This window comes from Boleophthalmus pectinirostris, unplaced genomic scaffold, assembly GCF_026225935.1.
Source record: "Boleophthalmus pectinirostris isolate CB_2022bp ecotype Guang Dong unplaced genomic scaffold, ASM2622593v1 HiC_scaffold_11, whole genome shotgun sequence".
NCBI classification, from domain to species: Eukaryota; Metazoa; Chordata; class Actinopteri; order Gobiiformes; family Gobiidae; genus Boleophthalmus; species Boleophthalmus pectinirostris.
The window spans coordinates 16,711,892-16,731,310 of NW_026570994.1; the positions used below are offsets into that span (position 1 = coordinate 16,711,892).

At 36.0% G+C, this 19,419-nt stretch overlaps 1 protein-coding gene across 1 annotated transcript in view; it reads left to right on the top strand.

The window, feature by feature from the left end:
- The window catches only part of LOC110173181 (FERM and PDZ domain-containing protein 4-like), a 184,931-nt gene that overhangs the window by 1,430 nt on the left and 164,082 nt on the right, over positions 1-19,419 (top strand). Inside the window, exon 2 of the mRNA XM_055166974.1 lies at positions 2,212-2,463. Within this exon, the coding sequence (XP_055022949.1) occupies positions 2,390-2,463 (74 nt within the window). The 5' untranslated portion in view covers positions 2,212-2,389. The remainder of the gene's footprint in view (positions 1-2,211; positions 2,464-19,419) is intronic.

Consider the following 19,419-nt stretch of genomic DNA (forward strand, 5'->3'; position numbering starts at 1 on the left):
AATAATGCTACTGTTTTTAGTCTCATTTGAACTGTGTTACCTATTTTTTCATTCATTTTTCCATTCAAACAACAACATAGCCGTGAAATCTGCCTGTAATACTTTATTGTTCACACTATTCACACTGATCATTTTTATGGCGCTGTGTATCACTTGGCATATTTAACCGCTAAGTGGTTTTAGCTGTTACCCATGATAGTTCTGTTGTTTTTAGCCTCATTTGAACTGTGTTATTCCCCCCCCCCCCCCATTCAAACAACAATATAGCTGTGGAATCTATCAACTTTATTGTTCATTCTCTTTATGGCACTGTCTATCACCTGGCATATTTAGCCTTTTAATGGTTTTAGCTCTTATCCCTAATAACTTGGCATATTTAACCGCTAAGTGGTTTTAGCTGTTAGCCATAATAATGCTGTTGTTTTTAGCCTCATTTGAAATGTGTTACAATTTTTTTCCACATTCAGACAACAATATAGCTATGAAATCTACCCACTTTCTTTTTCCCATTCAGACTTTATACTATAACACTGTTCACTCTCTATATCTTTATAGCACTGGCCATCACCTGGCATATCTAGCTGCTAAGTAGTTTTAGCTGTTAGCCCTAATAGAGCTATTGTTTTTAGCCTAATTTGAACTGTGTTACATTTATTTTATTTTTTTTTTCCATTCAAACCACAATATAGCTGTTAACTCTACTCACTTGATTGTTCACTCTCTTTACGGCACTATATATCACCTGACATATCTAGCTTCTAAATGGTTTTAGCTGTTAGCCCTAATAATGCTATCGATTTAGCCTCATTAGAACTGTTCTACCTATTTTATTTTATTTTTTTCCATTCAAACTTATAGTATAGCACTGTTCACACTCTAGATTTTTATAGGACTATCCATCACCTGGTATATCTAGCCACTAAGTAGTTTTAGCTGTTTTAGCTAATAGAGCTGTTGTTTATTAGCCTCATTTCAACTGTGTTACATTTATTTATTTTATAATTATTTTTTTTCATTCAGACAACAATATAGCTGTAGAATCTACCCACTTTATTGTTCACGCTCTTTATGGTACTGTTTATAAGTTGACATATCTAGGCGCTAAGTAGTTTTAGCCGTTAGCCCTAATAATGCTATTGTTTTAGCCTCATTTGAACTGTGTGACACTTTTTTTTTCCCATTAAAACAACAACAATATAACTGTGGAATCTACCCATTTTATTGTTCTCTCTCTTTATGGCACTATTATTGGCATTATCTAGCTGTTAAGTAGCTTTAGCTATTAGCCCTAATAATCCTACTGTTTTAGCATCATTTGGACTGTGTTACACCTATTTTTGTTTCTTTTTCCATTCAAACAAATCTAATGACTTTATTGTTCACACACTTTTTATGTTTTTTTTCCATTCAGACAACAATATAGCTGTGAAATCTACCCATTTTATTGTTTACGCTCTTTAAGGTACTGTTTATAACTTGACATATCTAGGCGCTAAGTAGTTTTAGCTGTTAGCCCTAATAATGCTACTGTTTTTAGCCTCATTTGAACTGTGTTACCTATTTTTCCATTCTTTTTCCATTCAAACTTACACTATAACACTGTTCACACTATACTTCATCGTGGCGCTGTGTATCACCTGGCATATCTTGACGCTAAGTGGTTTTAGCTGTTAGCCCTAATGCTATTGTGAGTAATGAACTGCTTATCGCTGAAACCCAATACTCCACACTTCTTCCCTGTAGCGTAGACCCTATCATGTAACCAAAATTCGCTACACTGTCCAGTCCTGCTCGTACATCTCCTCATTGATTACCTATTTCCTCATTATCCAATTGCGGTCTCTAAAAGTGCGGTAATGTAATGTTAGCGAGCACCTCTATAAGTGGCCCGTCTTCTTCTATGAAAGCTTTTAGCCAGTCTACACACTCACTTCTCAGCTCAAATTTGATTGGCTGGTCTCATATCTTTCTTTAAATTTGATTGGTTGTAAAGTCTATATCTTTGCTACTTGCTATTAACGGAAAATATTTTGTGTATTCTTGCGATTCTCACTCTCTTCTTCGCAATTGTGTCCAGCTAACTTTCCCAATGTTTAATTTTGGCTCTATCAAAACTTCTCTTTCGTATTCCTCGCCAGATTTGTCAACGTCGTCAAAATCCTTCTCCGTTTTAGCTCGCCATGCCTCCCTTTTCTCCTGTTTTTACCCCAGACTGTCCACCCTATCCAGCAGTCAGGACTTCAAGGGGTTCCGAGAGGTGAGGCTGGATAGTCCGTCCAGCTCTTCCAACTCATCCTGGTCTTCGTCGATTTTTCCCAGTTCAGAAATAACATCCATCAGTTCGGACCAGATCGTGACGCCACTGTCTACCCCATGTCTGTACCAGCCGATGGAAAAGGGAGCTATGGGTGCCTTCGAGGACAAAATGGTGTGGAAAGAGACGTCTTTTCTTGGGAATGATGAGTAAGTAGATGACAGTAAGTTTGGTGTTGTTGGCTTCTAAAATGTATTATTTCTGCTTAACCACGCTTCTGTTGAAGATGGGAAGTTTGTCCTATTTTTTAGAATGTTCTGTGTATAAAGACTAGATTTAAAGGTGCACTGCGTAACTTTTTGGTTTAGGGTCCGTCACCTGTTTGTTTCTATGGATATGTCATTGCTCTGTCTGGAATGTTCCACAGTATGACATTAAACATCTCTACCTTACATTTATTCAATTACAGGTGGTTTTATAGCTCAAAAATACCTAGAAAAACAGGCAGATCTGACCTATAACTTGGTCTGGTTTGGTCTCCATGAAGATAGAAACGTTTAATGCCATATTCTGAAACATTCTAGAAGCATTTGATGGATCCACCAGAAAAGTTAGACGATGCACCTTTAACAGTTTGTTAAGAACATAACAAATTAGTTTAAAGAGTTGAAAAGTTGGAAGGAGAACTAAGCAAGTAGTCTCTATAATACTTAAAAGGACCATATTTTATTATTGTTTAACACACAAACTCTGCATTTTTAAGAGTTAGGAGTTCTTCTCTCAAACTGAAAACGCTCTGTTCCACCTTGTGATGTCATGTGGGAATACAGGAAGTGCTCCACTATGTTTTTAAACTCCATACACCTTCACTAGAATAATTTGGATAATTTTAGTCCTGGAATTTCCAATAAAGGTAAAGGTAAATGTTAACTTGAAAACTACCACTTCTTGACATCACAAGGTGGAACAGAGCATTTTGAGCTTTGGAGATGTAGACAAACTAATAATAAATTGTCACTTAAATGTGTTTGAATGAAAAAAAAAAACAACTCCAGGTAAGTTTTTGCAGAGGTAATGGCATTATAACATGTCTTAAAGCTCACAATAGTCAATTTTATGTAATGTAGGACCATTAATGACATAGCACTACTATTCTACACTATTTTATTTGACCTCACTTGCTTGGTTCACTCATCTTCGTAAATACTAATGGTCTTTTTGCTGTGAGTGATGAGTAAATACGTGACAGTAAATTTGGTGCTTTTGGTGTCTGTGGGGACTGAGTGAAAATGAGGCAGGACCACAGAGAAGTCAATGCAATTAGTGTGAAAAATGGATTCTGACCTGGTTCAACAATTTTTATTTGTATAAATTATATCCAGGAAAATCATCCAAAGATTTTGCAAATTTATTTCTTCTGTGGAGTTTAATAGTGGCTTCCATCCAAAAAGTTGCATTACTATAAAATGTGCTTAGGTGTATGATTTACAGCTCAAATGACAGACATAATTATTTACATCATTTGTAAATATTGCATTTTCAGCATATTGAACTTTAAAGGTGCATTGTGTAAGTTTTCTGATGAAGGGTCAGTCAAATGCTTTTATCCATGGAGATGTTATTGCTTTGTCTGGAATGTTTCACAGTATGATATTAAATCTTTCTATCTTCATGAAGACCAAACCAGACCAAGTTACAGGTCAGATCTGTGGAGAGGCGACCCCGCTCACAGTCAGAATACCTGTTTTTCTAGGTATTTTTGAGTTATAAAACCAGCTGTAATTGAATAAATGTAAGGTAGACCTGTTTAAAGTCATACTGTGGAACATTCCAGGCAGAGCAATGACATCTCCATAGAAACAAGAAGGTGACAGAGCCCCAACCAAAAAGTTACACAATACACCTTTAAGTAACACAAACATTTACTCAAGTAATAACAATATAAAGTTTTGTTATACAATTTGTTATACCATTCATGAAAATTATATTTTAAATTAAAGCTTGTACATTCCTTTTATATTGAATAATGATTTTGTCTTGCATATTAATTACCAGACGATATCTTAGTAATAGAGTTAATGGTCAAATTTAATGTCCTATAATGTTACAAAATGAGTACACTCCTAAAATTATAATGTGAGCAGCCATATTTTTGCAGACAATATAAAATGAAAAAAAAAAAAGTATTAAAATCGTTATTGGACCAATGAATCTTCTATTTTAGTGTGTAACTGATTTAATTGTTACTATTAATTGTATTTTCCAATTTAAAAGCAATATTTTTAGAACTCTGAAAGCCAGACATTAGTTGAAATTGCATTTATATTGTCATTTTTCTATTAAAGTGATTGTGGTAACATTTGACAAATTAAAAAATAAATAAAACTAAAATTATCAAAATTAATTCTAGGTCTAAACAAGGTCTAAACCAAAGGAGGACAGAATTTCACAGTTTGAGAAGAACTAACCGAAATAATTATTGTCCCAATGCATCTCAGTGTATTATAGTGTCTAATATAAACTGTTTATTTTATTTACCACTTTATAAACAATATATTCAATTTAAACTCTTGGTGCCAAACCTTGAAGTTGCATTTATAGCTGCATTTTTCTATTAAAGCAGTTGTGGTTTTCCTCAGCCATTATGCCCAATTGCTCTGCAGTTTAATGTAAAAGACGAGAAAATCAATACAGTTTCACCAAGTCTGCCAAATAAAAATAATGCTAAATGTCTGATAAAATATTTTGACATAACCACTTTTCTGGTGAAGATGGGAAGATGGTCCTATTTTTTAAAGGTCTATAAGAGCCCGAGAACAAATGACCTTAAAGTGTTGAATGCAAGTATAATACAAGTCTCTGAAATACATAAGCCAAGTAGTATTTCTTTAAGTATTTTTGTACAGGAACTACACCAGAACTGTTTATTTCATTCATTTTTAGACCAAGGTTTTGAATGCTCACTCGCGATCTTCCTCAGAGTTGTCATGTGATGTTGCTGTGTCATCTGATTTAAACAGGTTGTAGCTTTGTCTTCCTATCAGTGGCGTGAGGACGACAGCGCCATCTGCAGTCCGACTACTTCAGGACAGTATCCCAGGTGTGTGAGAGTAAAAAAGCCCCTTTGTCTCAGTTTATAGTCCTAGAACTAAACCTTGATCTGAAGAAAGAATCTAATAAAATAATAATACAAATATTTAAGGACCGAATGAACCTCGTTGGACTATATCAGAACTGAACATTGTTGTGTGAATATCTGAATGTAATTTTTTATTTGGAGATTTAGTTTGCAGGTGACGGACCCTGAACCAAAAAATTACACCTTTAATATTTGAGAGAAGATTGAAATATGAACTGCTAATTTTACATATAGAAGTTAGTAGGTTTTATTCAGAGGAAGACCCGGTGGAGACGCTGCGGATTTTTTCACAGAAGAAACTATAACTCCATAAATGATTGTAACCTTTGCTATTTGCCAGTAGTCGCCATTACAGTTGTGATTTCTATTCAGTTGTGCTTAATCTCATAGCCCTCCACACTATATTATATTTGACCTCCCTCGCTCGGTTCATTCGTCTTCCTAAATACTGATCATCTCTTTGCGGTGAGTGCAGCAGCAGAACTGTGTGTTCAGATAAAACAGGACACATTAGTTTTAAATCAGGATCATAAATCACCTCCTCTCTCCTCTGTATCCTCTGAGGCACAGCTAAAGTCTGTCCATAAAGACGTTACACAACTCCAATTCAAAAGTGTCGTTCAAATACGGAAAAATACAGCTATATATTTTTGTTCCAGTTATTCTTTACTTGTATTTTCCTTGTTGTAACTTGTCAGCTTTACTAGCAGTAAATTTCAGGACATGTAGTTTTATCCATCCATTTTCTTCAGCTTATCTGGGGCCAGGCCATGGAGGCTTCAGTCTCTTTCTTTTTTTGTACACACTTTCTCCAAGGCGTTCCCAGGCCAGCCGAGAGACACAGTCCCTCCGACGTGTCCTGGGTCATCCCTGGGGCCTCCTCCCGATGGGACATGACTATGTAACTTAATTTGTTTCATCAGATTTTTTTTATTTTAAATGCCGTTGAATTTGTCCCTTTGAATGTTTTAACTCTGACAAAAAAATGTTTGAATTATTTTTATTCAGATATTTAGTTGCTGAGATTTTAAGTGTACATTTTCTGTTGAATATGAGGGCTTGAATATATTTGTGCTGAATATTTAAAAGGTGAATTTTTTATTTTGAATTTTAGAGTGTAAAATTCACAGTGAAAAAAATTCTCAGCAAAGATCCAAGATGCCAAGGATGAACCGATCGATCCAAAGTGATCCGATCTAACTTAATAAGAAGCAGGAAATGATTTCGGGAACCTGAAGTCTGATTGGTCAGAATTAGCCTAATCAAAACCTCATCTGTTTTATTTCAAAGGTGTAAATCCCAACCACAGATGAGAACAGTCAATAGGAAAACAGCTCTGTCCTCCTTACTCATTTATGATTCGATATCGATTGCTTCTGCCTTGGCATCTTGGATCTTTGTTCTGAAATTTTTCACTGCGAATTTTACACTCTGAATTTTAACTTTTGATTTTTAGGGCTTGAAAATATCTGTGCTGAATATTTAAAAGGTGACATTTTTATTTAGAATTTGAAAAAGTATACTTAAATTTCAGAATAAAAATAATTCGGTTCTTTTTTCAGATTTAAAAAATTCAAAGTGAGAAATTCAGTGGCATTTAAAATTCAAAATCTGATGGAACAAATTATCTTCCATACATGAGCACCTCTCCAGGGAGCCTCAGCTGCTCTCCTCCTCTTGATGCGGAGGAACAGCGGCTCTACTCCAAGCTCCTCACGTGTGTCCATAGACTGTATAAAGAAGTAGACTGAATGAATTTAACGTGTGTAGTGTTCGGCTCCAGTCAAATGAAGCTCACAAAGTCAGAAGTTATAGGACTGAATTTGAACCCGACTTCCAATTGCACACAAAATCGCGAAATAAAAGCACCAAGATCATGTAGAGCGGGTTAATACGAGCATTTTAAGACCAAAAGATGAGCCTGACAGCAGCAGCTACAGAGAGAGGTGAGTCGGTGGAGCCAGAAGCGCCCCCATGCTCACTTCCTGAAATGTGGCAGCTACTGAATTACCTTTTTCCATTCGTATATACAGTCTATATGTGTGACTGAGCTCCTCTCCCTGTCTCTGAGGGAGCTCCCGGCCACCCTACGGAGAAAACTCATTTAGACCACTTGTATCTGTGAAGGCCGAAAGGACACAAACTTTTTTCTGGTCGAGTAGCAGTTCAATTTCATTATTTATTATATATATCTTTTTTACAATGACAAACCATCCATGAATCTAAACTCTATCCTACTACTACTACTACTACTTCATATATACAACTTTAGCTGCTACTTACTGCTGTTACTTACCACCACTACTGCTAAAACGCAATGGTCCACTTCCTCTGAAACAAGCAAAATTCATACAATTTTTATGACTTTTCCCACTCTTGACTTGCAAACACACGGCAAAGAAGTGAGTTTCCTTTTCTGCTGGGTGGAGACGGTCTTCTACTTCCACTTAAATTGTAAATGTAACTTGATTTCTGCTTCACAAATGCTTCATCATGCTATACTTATATTTTTAGTCAGTCTTACAGGAAGCGTTTTGATAAGTGGTAAATGGCATATCAGCTTACAATAAAATAACATTGTCTCATGCTTTAAGAGACAGTATATTACATTTATAAGAGACATTTTTTCAAGGTGTGGCAAGTGGTGTTAAATATTAAAGGTTGGTGTACAGTAGAATGGTTTAAAATAATGTAATGTTAAAAATGTATATGAAAAACAATATAAAAATTGCATTTATAGTGCCATATAAATACCTAGTTTTGCTAATATAGGCCCTATCCAATTACAGGAACAAGCAGAAAATGAATGCATAATTTTAAACCAAATCCTTGCATAACAAATTAATTAAATAACTGCGATGAGTGGATCAGTACCAAAATATATTGATACTTAATGAGGTATTAAAAGTGTCCATTCTCGTGCCAAAAATATAGTTACTTAAAATCTCTCAGAAGATTTTCAAATTTTAGTACTACTTGGCATCAAATCGGAACTAAAATCTGTAAATACTTTATCACAGGGACTAAATTATTCTCTTATAATTTGCAGACACACTTTAGCTAGACAAAAATACCCATTAAAGTTCTTTTTTCATTGCACAAAATGGATTTATGTGAGTTTTTAGTCATGTTATAATGTTGTTACCTCACCAAAAACAGACCTGGAGTTGTGTTTTGTTTCATTCACACATGTTTGAGTAATCCTTAATTATTAGTCGTTCTGCATCTCCAAAGCTCAACATGTTCTGTTCCACCTTGTGATGTCATGTAGCAGCAGATTTCAAGATACCAGCTCCTTTTACTTTTTGTTTAGTAAATTCCTAGATTGCAATCATCCAGGCCAGGGGTGTCAAACTCAAATTCACAGAGGCCAAAATTAAAAACTGAGACTAAATCGTGGGCCAAACTAAATATTTATCGAAAAACTTCAACATCATCTGCATGTTTTCTATTCTTTCGAGATATGTAATGTTAAATCTTTTCTTATTAAAATAAATGTTTCATAATAGTTTTGCTTAAACATTGAATCCAGAACAAGCATAATATAAAATAAGAACAAAATTTTAAATAAATAATGTCTCTATAGTCGATCTGTAGCTGGCAAGCAGCTCTAATACATGTTTGATATGATCTCGCAGGCCAAATATAATTATATCACGAGCCAAATTTGACCCCTGGGCCTGAGTTTGACAGTTTGTCTCATCCAAATGATTCTAGTGAAGATGTATGGAGTTTAAAAACACAGTGGAGCACTTCTTGTATTACCACATGACATCACAAAGTTTGAATGAAGAACTCAGCCTAAATATGGAGGGTTTGTGTGATAATTTGTGCTGTCATGCGATTAAAAAAATTGAGAGATTAATTAATTATGATCTGTAATTAATTAATCTAATTAATCTAATTTTAATCTCACCTAAAAATTGCTGAGAAAAGCCTTCAATTTGAGGTATTTTCATTTAAATTCATTATTACATTATTGTGGCAGATCAAAAGACTGATATAGATTAAAAAAAGTGACTTTATAAAGTCATTTATTGTTTAACAAATCTCTCCAAATTGGTTGTTGAGCCCAAGTCTCCATGAATAAGAAACTGTTTGCTGTAAAGTAGCAAAGACGAGGAAATCTGAACATAATAACCTTTGTCTACTTAAAGACAATAAAAAGTCCAGTCTTTCCTTAACCATCTTAAAAATATTATTGATAGAGAAATGTGGGATTGTTTTTAATCTGTGTAAAGCACTTTGTGTTACATTTTTGTATGAAAAGTGCTTTATAAATAAAGTTTGATTGATTGATTGATTGATTCTACTGGCTCTTCGACCTCGTCCATTTTGCCTGACGCCGCCAACGTTATAATGACGTTTACATCGCTCTTACTGCGCGCGTTTTGTGTGGGTTTTCGGCAATGAGTGGAATTACCGAAATAAAAAAATGTATAAATGTGTTTTTTGTGTGTGTGTGTATTGTTGTTGTCCCAACAACACATAAAAACAGGTTTTATAATAAAGCAACTCGCATACAGAAACACTAAAGTTAGAGATTAAAAATGAGATTAACACGATTAAAAAACATAACGCGCTAAATATGACTGTAATTAATTAATCGCAATTAACGCGATAATTTGACACCCCTAGTGATAATATTTGTGATGAAGAAACAACATTATAACATAGATCAGAAAATAGCGTAAAATGAGCCCTTTAGAAAACTTTACACAACATTATTTTATATATTCCTGCGTCTCATTTTTCTTCCTCAAGTTAACAAAATCCAAGACATTTCCAAGTCCAAGCAGTGAAGCACAACCTTTAGCTTGCCTTGCTAAATAGTCGTGTAGCATACTTCATCCATTTTGGTGCAAGCCTCCACTGAGCCGCCACCTGGTCCTGTGTTTTAGCCAAGTCTCTATGTATAGCTTTGACTGCAGGCAAGAGACACATTCAAAAAACAAGAAATTATGTTATGCTGATTTTACACATTTGATACACAATGAAAATATATTCACGAGGGTGTTGCTTTGCTCTAAAATGTTCCACAGTACGACATTAAAAGTCCTGTACCTGATTTTGTTCCCCCCATATATTTGAGCAAAATATGTCTTGCCCCAGTACAGACATATCTGTATCTAATTAGGAAGCTTTTTGTTGTTCAGTAATCAGGAAATGTACGTTAGCATGCTATTTGCTATCTTTATTGTCATGGCAAAAGTCCAAACTGGTCTCTGGGAGTTGTGAAAAGCTCAGACAAACTCATCATGGTGAATAATTATGATGCTCCGAATACATAAGGTAAATAAGGAATAATTTCAGACCACTGCCAACCGTTTAAAACTAAATAGTGGTTTGTTTGTTTGTTTTTTTACATTTTTAAAACTGTAAAAATCATGTACAGTGCCTTTAATCTTATTGATCGCCATGTAGACAAATAATTGGCCAAGTTACAGGTCAGATCTTGAAGGTACTACTCTGTCTCAGGCTGTTACTCAAATTAATTGGACTTTAATTGGAGTTTTATTTTAACACAATCTGACCATAAAGAACAGATAAGCTGATTTGCGCTGTTAAACACTCACACTGTTATTCTGTTAGTCAGACAGTTTCACTTTGTAAAAAATGTTTCACTTTGTAGAAACCGTCTGACCTCACAGCATTAGAATTCCTTCGCTCGACGGTAGGTGGGTACTTTTTTTAATTTAACCAATCGCTGCTATTTGGTCGTAGGAAGACGGGCAATAACATCTGTCTCCTTGATAAATTTCACCAAACATTCTCTTTATTCTGGCTTTAAATCCTTGATCTCGGGAATTGTTGCCAACACAGAATGTCTGGCTCTTCGCTGATTGGCTGGTGCCCGAACTCGCACTTCCGGGGTTCTTGCAAACTGTCTAGTGTATTCCGATTCATGACCTAGCTTGCATTAGTCAACAGTTTTTCAGTTAGTCACTCACCTTTTTGTTGAAAATCAAACTCCTAAACACGACCATGAATGTTCGTATTGCCCACAGGCTCCTGAAAATGTGAGTTTTCAGACAATCTTAAAACGTTTTTTTGACAGTGGTTGCATTGTGTCACTGTCGTAGCTACTAAACATTCCATTATAGAGATACACGTAGAACTCCCCCGGCGCAATGTCACTGCAGAGTATCAATAACACAATCTAATACAGCCATCAAAACTGCTGTAGTCATCAATAGAGATTTACTATGGGGCATTAGACCATTGCACTCGTAAATACAGATCAGTCTGACAGCCCATTTTGAAAGATGCTATAAAGTTACCGGAGTTTGATGGATTACTTCTGCTCATTCCAACAGTAATGTGAGTCAATCAGTGGGCTACACCTGCGCGTCAAAGCCATTTCTCACTAAAGACCCAGGCATCACTCAATAGATGTTGTATTGATTTTGAAGTGGAGTGTATGGTTGCTTTAAATGGGTTTGTATCAATAAGACTTCTTGTCGATAATCACCGATGTGGTAGAGTTTGTGGGACATTTTTCAGTTGACAAAGAATCCTGTTGTAATGTGAAATAATGGGGAAGTCATAAGTCTGATCAAGTAAATGGGTTAAAAAGTCCAGAATTTTGGACATAGGGTCTCATTTCCTAGTGAGCCAGAGTGTTGGAGACGTACGGAGACACTTTTTAAAATATTCCATCCAGTCCTTGTATTTGCAGAGGTCACTGATGCTAGGCTAGTGCGTGTCAATGGCCATAGTTACCCTGCCACTAAAAACAGTCTTACCCACTCCACAAAACACCCGAAGCAAATCTATTATTACACCAGACTATCGATGTAAATGTCTGTGTCGATAGAGTAATTTAAGAAGTAAAACTAACCTTGCAGTTGAAGAATTTATGTCTGAGCAGCAGCAGTGAGTTGTACTTCCTGATAGAAAGCTCGGCAGCGGCGGACTGATATATGAGAAAATAGTCCCTCCTCAACATGTGACAATTCATGTGATGCAAGGTTAGTTTTATTTCAAACATTATTCTATCAACACAGACATTTACATCGACAGTCTGGTGTAATAATAGATTTGCTTCGGGTGTTTTGTGGAGTGGGTAAGACTGTTTTTAGTGGCAGGACTGGATGGAATATTTTAAAAAAGTGTCTCCACACGTCTCCAACACTCTGGATCACTAAGAAATGAGGTCCTATGTCCAAAACTCCGGACTCTTCCTTTAATATTTGTGGTATGGTTTCAGTGCTGATTTTATTGTGTAGTTTGCATGTTTTAAGAAGGACTGCTCCCGAATTTATCCTCATCCATTGAAGAATGAGTCAAATGTTTGTAGTAGTAGCTGTTGTTTTTGGGGATCCACTAATACTGATAGTGACCAGGAAATTTTGCTGATTGGGAACTTTTATTCATACAAAGATGATCTGTAATTAGTTCCAAGATGATAAAAAGAGTAGCTGACACACAGGTTGGTGCAGATGCTGATTAAGATCAAAAAACAATAAAAAATTAAGTCAATTTTGTAATAAGTTAAAGGTACATTGTGTGAAAGTAGTAATAGTAGAAGATGGTACAGTGTGAGTGAAGGATAGTAGATATTAATCCATAAAGTATTCATAAATATTCGCAAGAACCTTTTTTAATTTCCACTCATACTTTAAAAGGCCTGCACCTGATATTTATTGTCTTAATATCCAATCCAATTCAATCCACTTTATTTATATAGCACATTTCATACATAAACAAAACAGTTTCCAAAGTGCTGCAGAAAGAAATCGAAAAGTAAAATAAAGCTCCATTTTACCCTGCTTGTTAAGACAATAAAACTAGTAAAACGAAAAAGAGCAAAAATGTCAACAAATAATAAAAAAGTTTAAAAAAGATACAAATATTAAAAAGACACAGAGGACCACACAACTCACACGGTGTTAAAAGCCTGAAAATAAAAGTGAGTCTTAAGATCCTCTCCCTCCTCGTTTTAAGCCTCGTCTTTTAACTCTAACATAATTGACTTTTCAAGCGTTTTAGTATGTTCAGTTATATTTTTTTTACCTTCATTCTCCAATTGTTTTTGTTGCTGTTCTTGCTTTTCTAGAGGTTATTTCAATTATTTTTCCCCTTATTACTGCTTTCCCGCACTCCCATAATGTTGTTAAATTGACCTCTCCATTATCATTGTTGTCGATATATTATGTAATACTTTCTTTTGTTTCTGGCACCACTGCTTCATCAACCAAAATGGATACACCAAGTCTCCAATACTTGAAGGAGGAGTCTTTATCCAATAGATGCATCAAGAATCTCAAACGTCTGGTCATTGCGCAATGCATACCGGGAAGGTTTTTCCGAAAAAGTGAGCATCAAACCGCCATGTTTGATTTCTCAGTGGTCTTTTGAACAGTATCGCTTTTGTTTCTGGTTCTGATATTGTCATATTTTAGTTTTGGGATTCAGACATCATAATTGTGTGGTTCTTGGATGTCCTAACAGCAAGAACCTGCTTTTGTTTGTTTGTTTTCACTGTTTTTCAATTCCTTTGGTAAGGGAAACAGTTTGAACGGAGGTTTGCAGTCACACAGATCTGATTCCCTTTTGCAGGTATGGAGTTCGCAAACAAATTTCTCGAGCTGTTTTCAGGTGTTAGGACATTTAACAACCACACAATTATGATGTCTGAATCCCAAAACTAAAATATGACAATATCAGAACCAGAAACAAAAGCGATATGGTTCAAAAGACTAGAAAAGATCGGCTTTGTCAATAGAAGCATCCCACTGGGAAAACAAACATGGCGGTTTTAATGCTCACTTTTTCGGGAAAATCCTTCGCAGTATGCATTGCGCAGTGACCGGAAGTCTGAGATTCTTGATGCGTGTATTCTATAGTGAAATGAATAGGTTCAATTCCAATACTTATTAAGTCTCGTCTTAAGCACCACAAGCTGGAGCTGGCCCTCGGACCTCAAAACGCACAGGAGTAATAATAATATAATAATTAACAGTGCTTTTCAGTGGTCCAGTTATTCCTCACTTATCTTATGCTTTCCGAACATCCCAATTATTCAGCAGGATGAGTTTATGAGCGCTTTTCACAACATTCAGAGACCAGTGTTGTCACGATTTAAAAAGAGAGTACCCGAAATTCAGGTCGGCATTTCAGTTGTTTAATGTAACAAAACCAAAGGCCAGAAGAAACCAAATCCAAAAATCCAAAATAGAAACTACAACAGACATAATACTGGCATGACAATGGACCAACAAAGGGCAGAGGAGAACAGACAGAGAGGACAAATGTCAAAATAAAACACAAAGGGCACACCAAAATAAGCAAAAACAATCACTACACAACATGAACCATGACAAGTGTGGAGTTTTGTCTTCACAGCTGTGCTAACAACAAATACATGGAAAATAAATCACCAGAGACATTAACAAAAATACAAATAAATACATTTCATTAAAGTTTAATAGTTACAAACAAATTTAACAAAAAAATAACTTGCTGTAAATGAACTCCAAGCCCCCTTTTTGTTATAATGAGCCGTGTTAATCATTGATTGTGCGGTGGTGCTGCAGAGGTTATTGGTGTCTCTGGATAAACACCAGAGCGAATGGGATTATCCAAACACTATAATGCATAAGTCAACAAATGAAGGACAAATATAATGGGACATTACAGTACAGAGGCCCGTGCTGACTCAGACGAGCATAAACAATACAAGCGATTTATTCACATCAGTCCCTCCAATCTTGGCGTTCAAAAATGACAAAATAAATTGGCCAAACACTGGATTTCCCTAATCTATGTAAAGAATGACGTGGCCAAAATAGAAGAAGAATAGAACAGATAATTGGACTGCATCTATGTAATACTCTTGAAGTTAATAAATAAATGTAATTAAGATTTTGTTCAGTGATCTTTCAAATTTACTGTTCGAATTTAAAGGTCCTGTATTACGCAAAATTGACTCTTGTGAGCGTTTAGTCATGTTATAATGTTGTTACCTGATCAAAAACAGATCTGGAGTTGCGTTTTGTTTCATTCGCACATGTTTGAGTAACTCTTTATAATTACTGTTTACATCTCCAAACCTCAAAATGCTGTGTTCCACCTTGTGATGTAATGAAGTGGTAGTTTTCAAGTTAACAGCTCCTTTTTACCTTTTGTTTAGTAGAGATTGGCATAGAGTTCTGCCCGGATAAATTTTTGGAAACCCACACCCGCCCGCATCAACGCAGTACAGCAGCGCACCCGCCCGTTAACCCGTGATTTTATCAAAGTTTCACCCGCACCCGCCCGAACGCATTAACATTCCACCCGTTACCCAAATTAAAAGCATTCTAACGCATCCATCAGAATACGAATTGAAAAGTTACGACTTTGAGAATTAAAATCACGAAATGAAATGAAACGATTAAGCTTTCTTCAATGCGAATACAAATTCACAGACGCCACTTTACTGTCAAAAATACAACATCACTTCACAGGCATTATTTACTGAGCCAAAGAAACATTGATTGAGATGCCAGACCACGGACTGAATCAGGACTAACCCAGGACTAAACCAGGACTGATTCAAGGACTGAACCAGGAGGACTAAACCAGGACTAAACCAGGACTAAACCGGAATTGAACCAGCACTCGCTGTCAGGATGGGCTCAGAGGTGCGCCCGTGTAGACTGTCGGGTGACCACAGGCGTAAGGACTGATGCAGAACTCCATGCCGCACAGAGGTAAGTCCAAGATTAGTCCTGGTTTAGTCCTGATTTAGTTCTGATTTTGTCCTGACCCACCTGTGTGTAATTATTACCCGCCCATATACCCACCCATAAAATTACAGAACGTTTCAGCAAACCGCCCGTGCAGGACTCTGGATTGGCAATTCCAGATCTGAAATCTTCCAAATGATTCTGCTCAAGGTGTATGGAGTTTAAAAACACAGTGGAGCTGTTTTCGGTTTGAGAGAAGAACTCAGCCTAAAAATGCAGTGTGTTTGTGTGTTAAATATGTGTGAATGAAACAAAACAAAACTCCAGATATGTTTGTGATGAGGAAACAACATTATAACCTAGATCAGAAAGCCATTTCTGATAAATTAATTGATAATTTCAACTTGGTTTAAGATGTTAATGTCAATATTTTGTCTTTTTGTAGTTCGGTTAAGGGAACTAAATTGCATGTTTTAGTGATTGTATGTATGTTCTGGTATGTTTGTCTTAAAATTTTTGTTTTATTTACTGTAACCATAATCTTTCATCCCTTTAAATTTCCCATATTGCCCATATAGCTGAATCAAAACAACATCCTTTCTATATATAACCCTATATCTTGTCATCTCTCCTGTCCCATGCGCTGACACTGCCTTATCTCTCTCTGTATGCTCTGTATCTGTCGTGTGTGTGAATGAATTTGATCCTCTCTAACCCAGATGCCCCGGCTGCTAAATCCCTCTCCAGTGGTGCCTTGCCTCTCTGCTATAAGCTGGGAACATTTGGCACCACTCTACCAATAAAAAACACCAGGAAAAAAAGTCAAACGCAGACGCACAAGGAACAGGGGAAATAGTTTTGTCTTTTTAGCCAGAGATTTTCGATAGGAAGCAGACATTTCGTAGCTTTTCGGTTGGCGGAGGGGATTTCCTGTGTTTCAGAATGGACGACGAGGATGAACTAAGGATGTTAACTTCGTTTTAGTAAGTCCATATGTTTTGAAACTGATTGCGTTGCTTGGTTGTTTTTGCAAAGAATGAAAAGTTGTACACAAAATAACTCAAGATTATGTATTTTTGCTTTTACAGAAAACATTTACGGTGCTTTGGATGTTTGTACTTTTGACTGTTTATTTTTATTTTACACATCAGACTTAAGTTAAAGGTCCTATATTACACAAAAATGGACTTTTATGAGTTTTAAGCCTTCTTGTAATGTTGTTATCTCATGAAAAACAGACCTGAAGTTGTGTTTTGTTTCATTCACACAAGTTTAAGTAAAACTTTAATTAATTAGTCTGTATACATTTACAAGCCTCAAAATGCTCTGTTCCACCTTGTGATGTCATGAAGTGGTAGTTTTCAACTTAACAGCTACCTATTTTTATTTTTTTTTTTACCTTTAGTTCAGTAGAGATTGGCAATTCCAGGGCTGAAATTATCCAAATCATTCTAGTCAAGATGTATGGAGTTTAATAAGCACTTCCTGTATTACTGCATGACATCACAAGATGGAACAGAGTGTTTTCTGTCTGAGTTTGTTTGTGTTTGTGCGTTAAACATGTGCGAATGAAACAAAACACAACTCCAGGTCTGTTTCTGATGAAAAAACTACATTATAACACAAATCAAATATATAGTGTTATATGGGCCCTTTAACATTATTGTACATTTAGAATATATTTTTTTAAGATCCTGCTTTAGGTTTATTGCATCAGTTTCAAAATTATTGTTTATTTTTTATATTTTCTTCAAGAATTTATAGCAATTCAGTTTTTTTTTATATAGTTATTGTGACAGGCCTAAATTAAGATTGTGTTTTTTAGCGGTTGCATTACTGACGACCCCTGGGCTGGTATCTTTTATTTTATTTAACCTCTTGAAAATAAACACTTCAATCTTTTCAGCAGGTCTCAGACTAAAATATAAACAAAACTTTTACTTTTCAGGCCTGTTTAAAAAATGTAGAAGGTTACAGATTCTTGCTCTCAAATGTCGTGAAGTAAAAGTGAAAAGTATCCACTAAATTTACTTAAAGGTGAATTGTTATTGCTTTGTCTGGAATGTTAAACCAAGCAGACAAAGTTACAGGTCAGATCTATGGAGAGGCGACCCCACTCACAGTCAGAATTCCTGTTTTTCTAGGTATTTTTGAGCTATAAATCCACCTTTAATTGAATAAATGTAAGATAAAGCTGTTTAATGTCACGCTTTGGAACATTCCAGACACAACAATGACCTATCCATACAGTGCACCTTGAAGTAATATACAGTATAGATACTTATAATTTATAATTAAATACAGCATTTTGCTACTTTTACTTTGTCTGAAACACAAAATGCTTATCAGAAAACCCCCAGTTAAGACAGTTTCCCCGTTCTGGTTTCTCATATATCTGATGATTTGTGTTTAGCAGCTTTAGTCTGGGCCCATATTGTGATTTGAAGCGATCGCACGTGATGGTAAGATTACATAAGACCCAAAGAGGAGCCGGTGTCTCTGTCCAAGCACTGGAAAAGCCCTTTATAATTACTGCACACTTCAGATTACATCATGGATTGGAGGAGATTTTAGCCACAGAGCGACTGCAAAACGTGTGGACCTTTACAATGTATTATTCTTATCATACCTAACACAATAACACATGGATAGAGAGAGAGCGAGAGAGACACTAAATGTGCTGATGGGAACCGGCTGGAAAGTCCCCAAGTTGGAAAGTCCTCAAGTTGGAAAGTCCCCCTATTGTTCACACGCAAGTTACAATATTTCTCAATACATTTGTTCATACATAGAAACAAAAAACAAACAAACAAAAAAACATGCAAAAATCATGTCTTCTCAAATGTGCCCGCAACTATTTCTAGTAGAAGTAGTAGTAGTAATAGCAGTAATAGTAGCAGTAGAAGTAGTAGCAGTAGTGGTCGTAGTAGTAGCCAGTTAAATTAAACGTAGTGTACTTTACACCTTTAGCAGTAAAGTAGTAGTAGTAGTAGTAGTAGAAGAAGCAGAAGTAGTAGCAGCAGTAGCAGTAGTAGTGGTGGTAGTGGTTGTAGTAGCAGTAGTAGTGGTGGTGGTGGTTGTAGTAGCAGTAGTAGAAGCAGTAAAAGTAGTAGCAGTGGCAGCAGGAGCAGATGTAGTAGTAGAAGAAGTAGTAGTAGTAGCAGCAGCAGTAGTAGTAGTAGTGGTGGTGGTTGTAGTAGCAGTAGTAGTGGTGGGGGTGGTTGTAGTAGCAGTAGAAGTAGTAGAAGTAGTAGTAGTAGCAGTAATAGCAGCTGAGGCAGCATTAGTAGTAGTGGTTGTGGTTGTAGTAGTAGTAGTAGTAGTAGTAGTAGTAGTATAGACAGAAAGCTGTA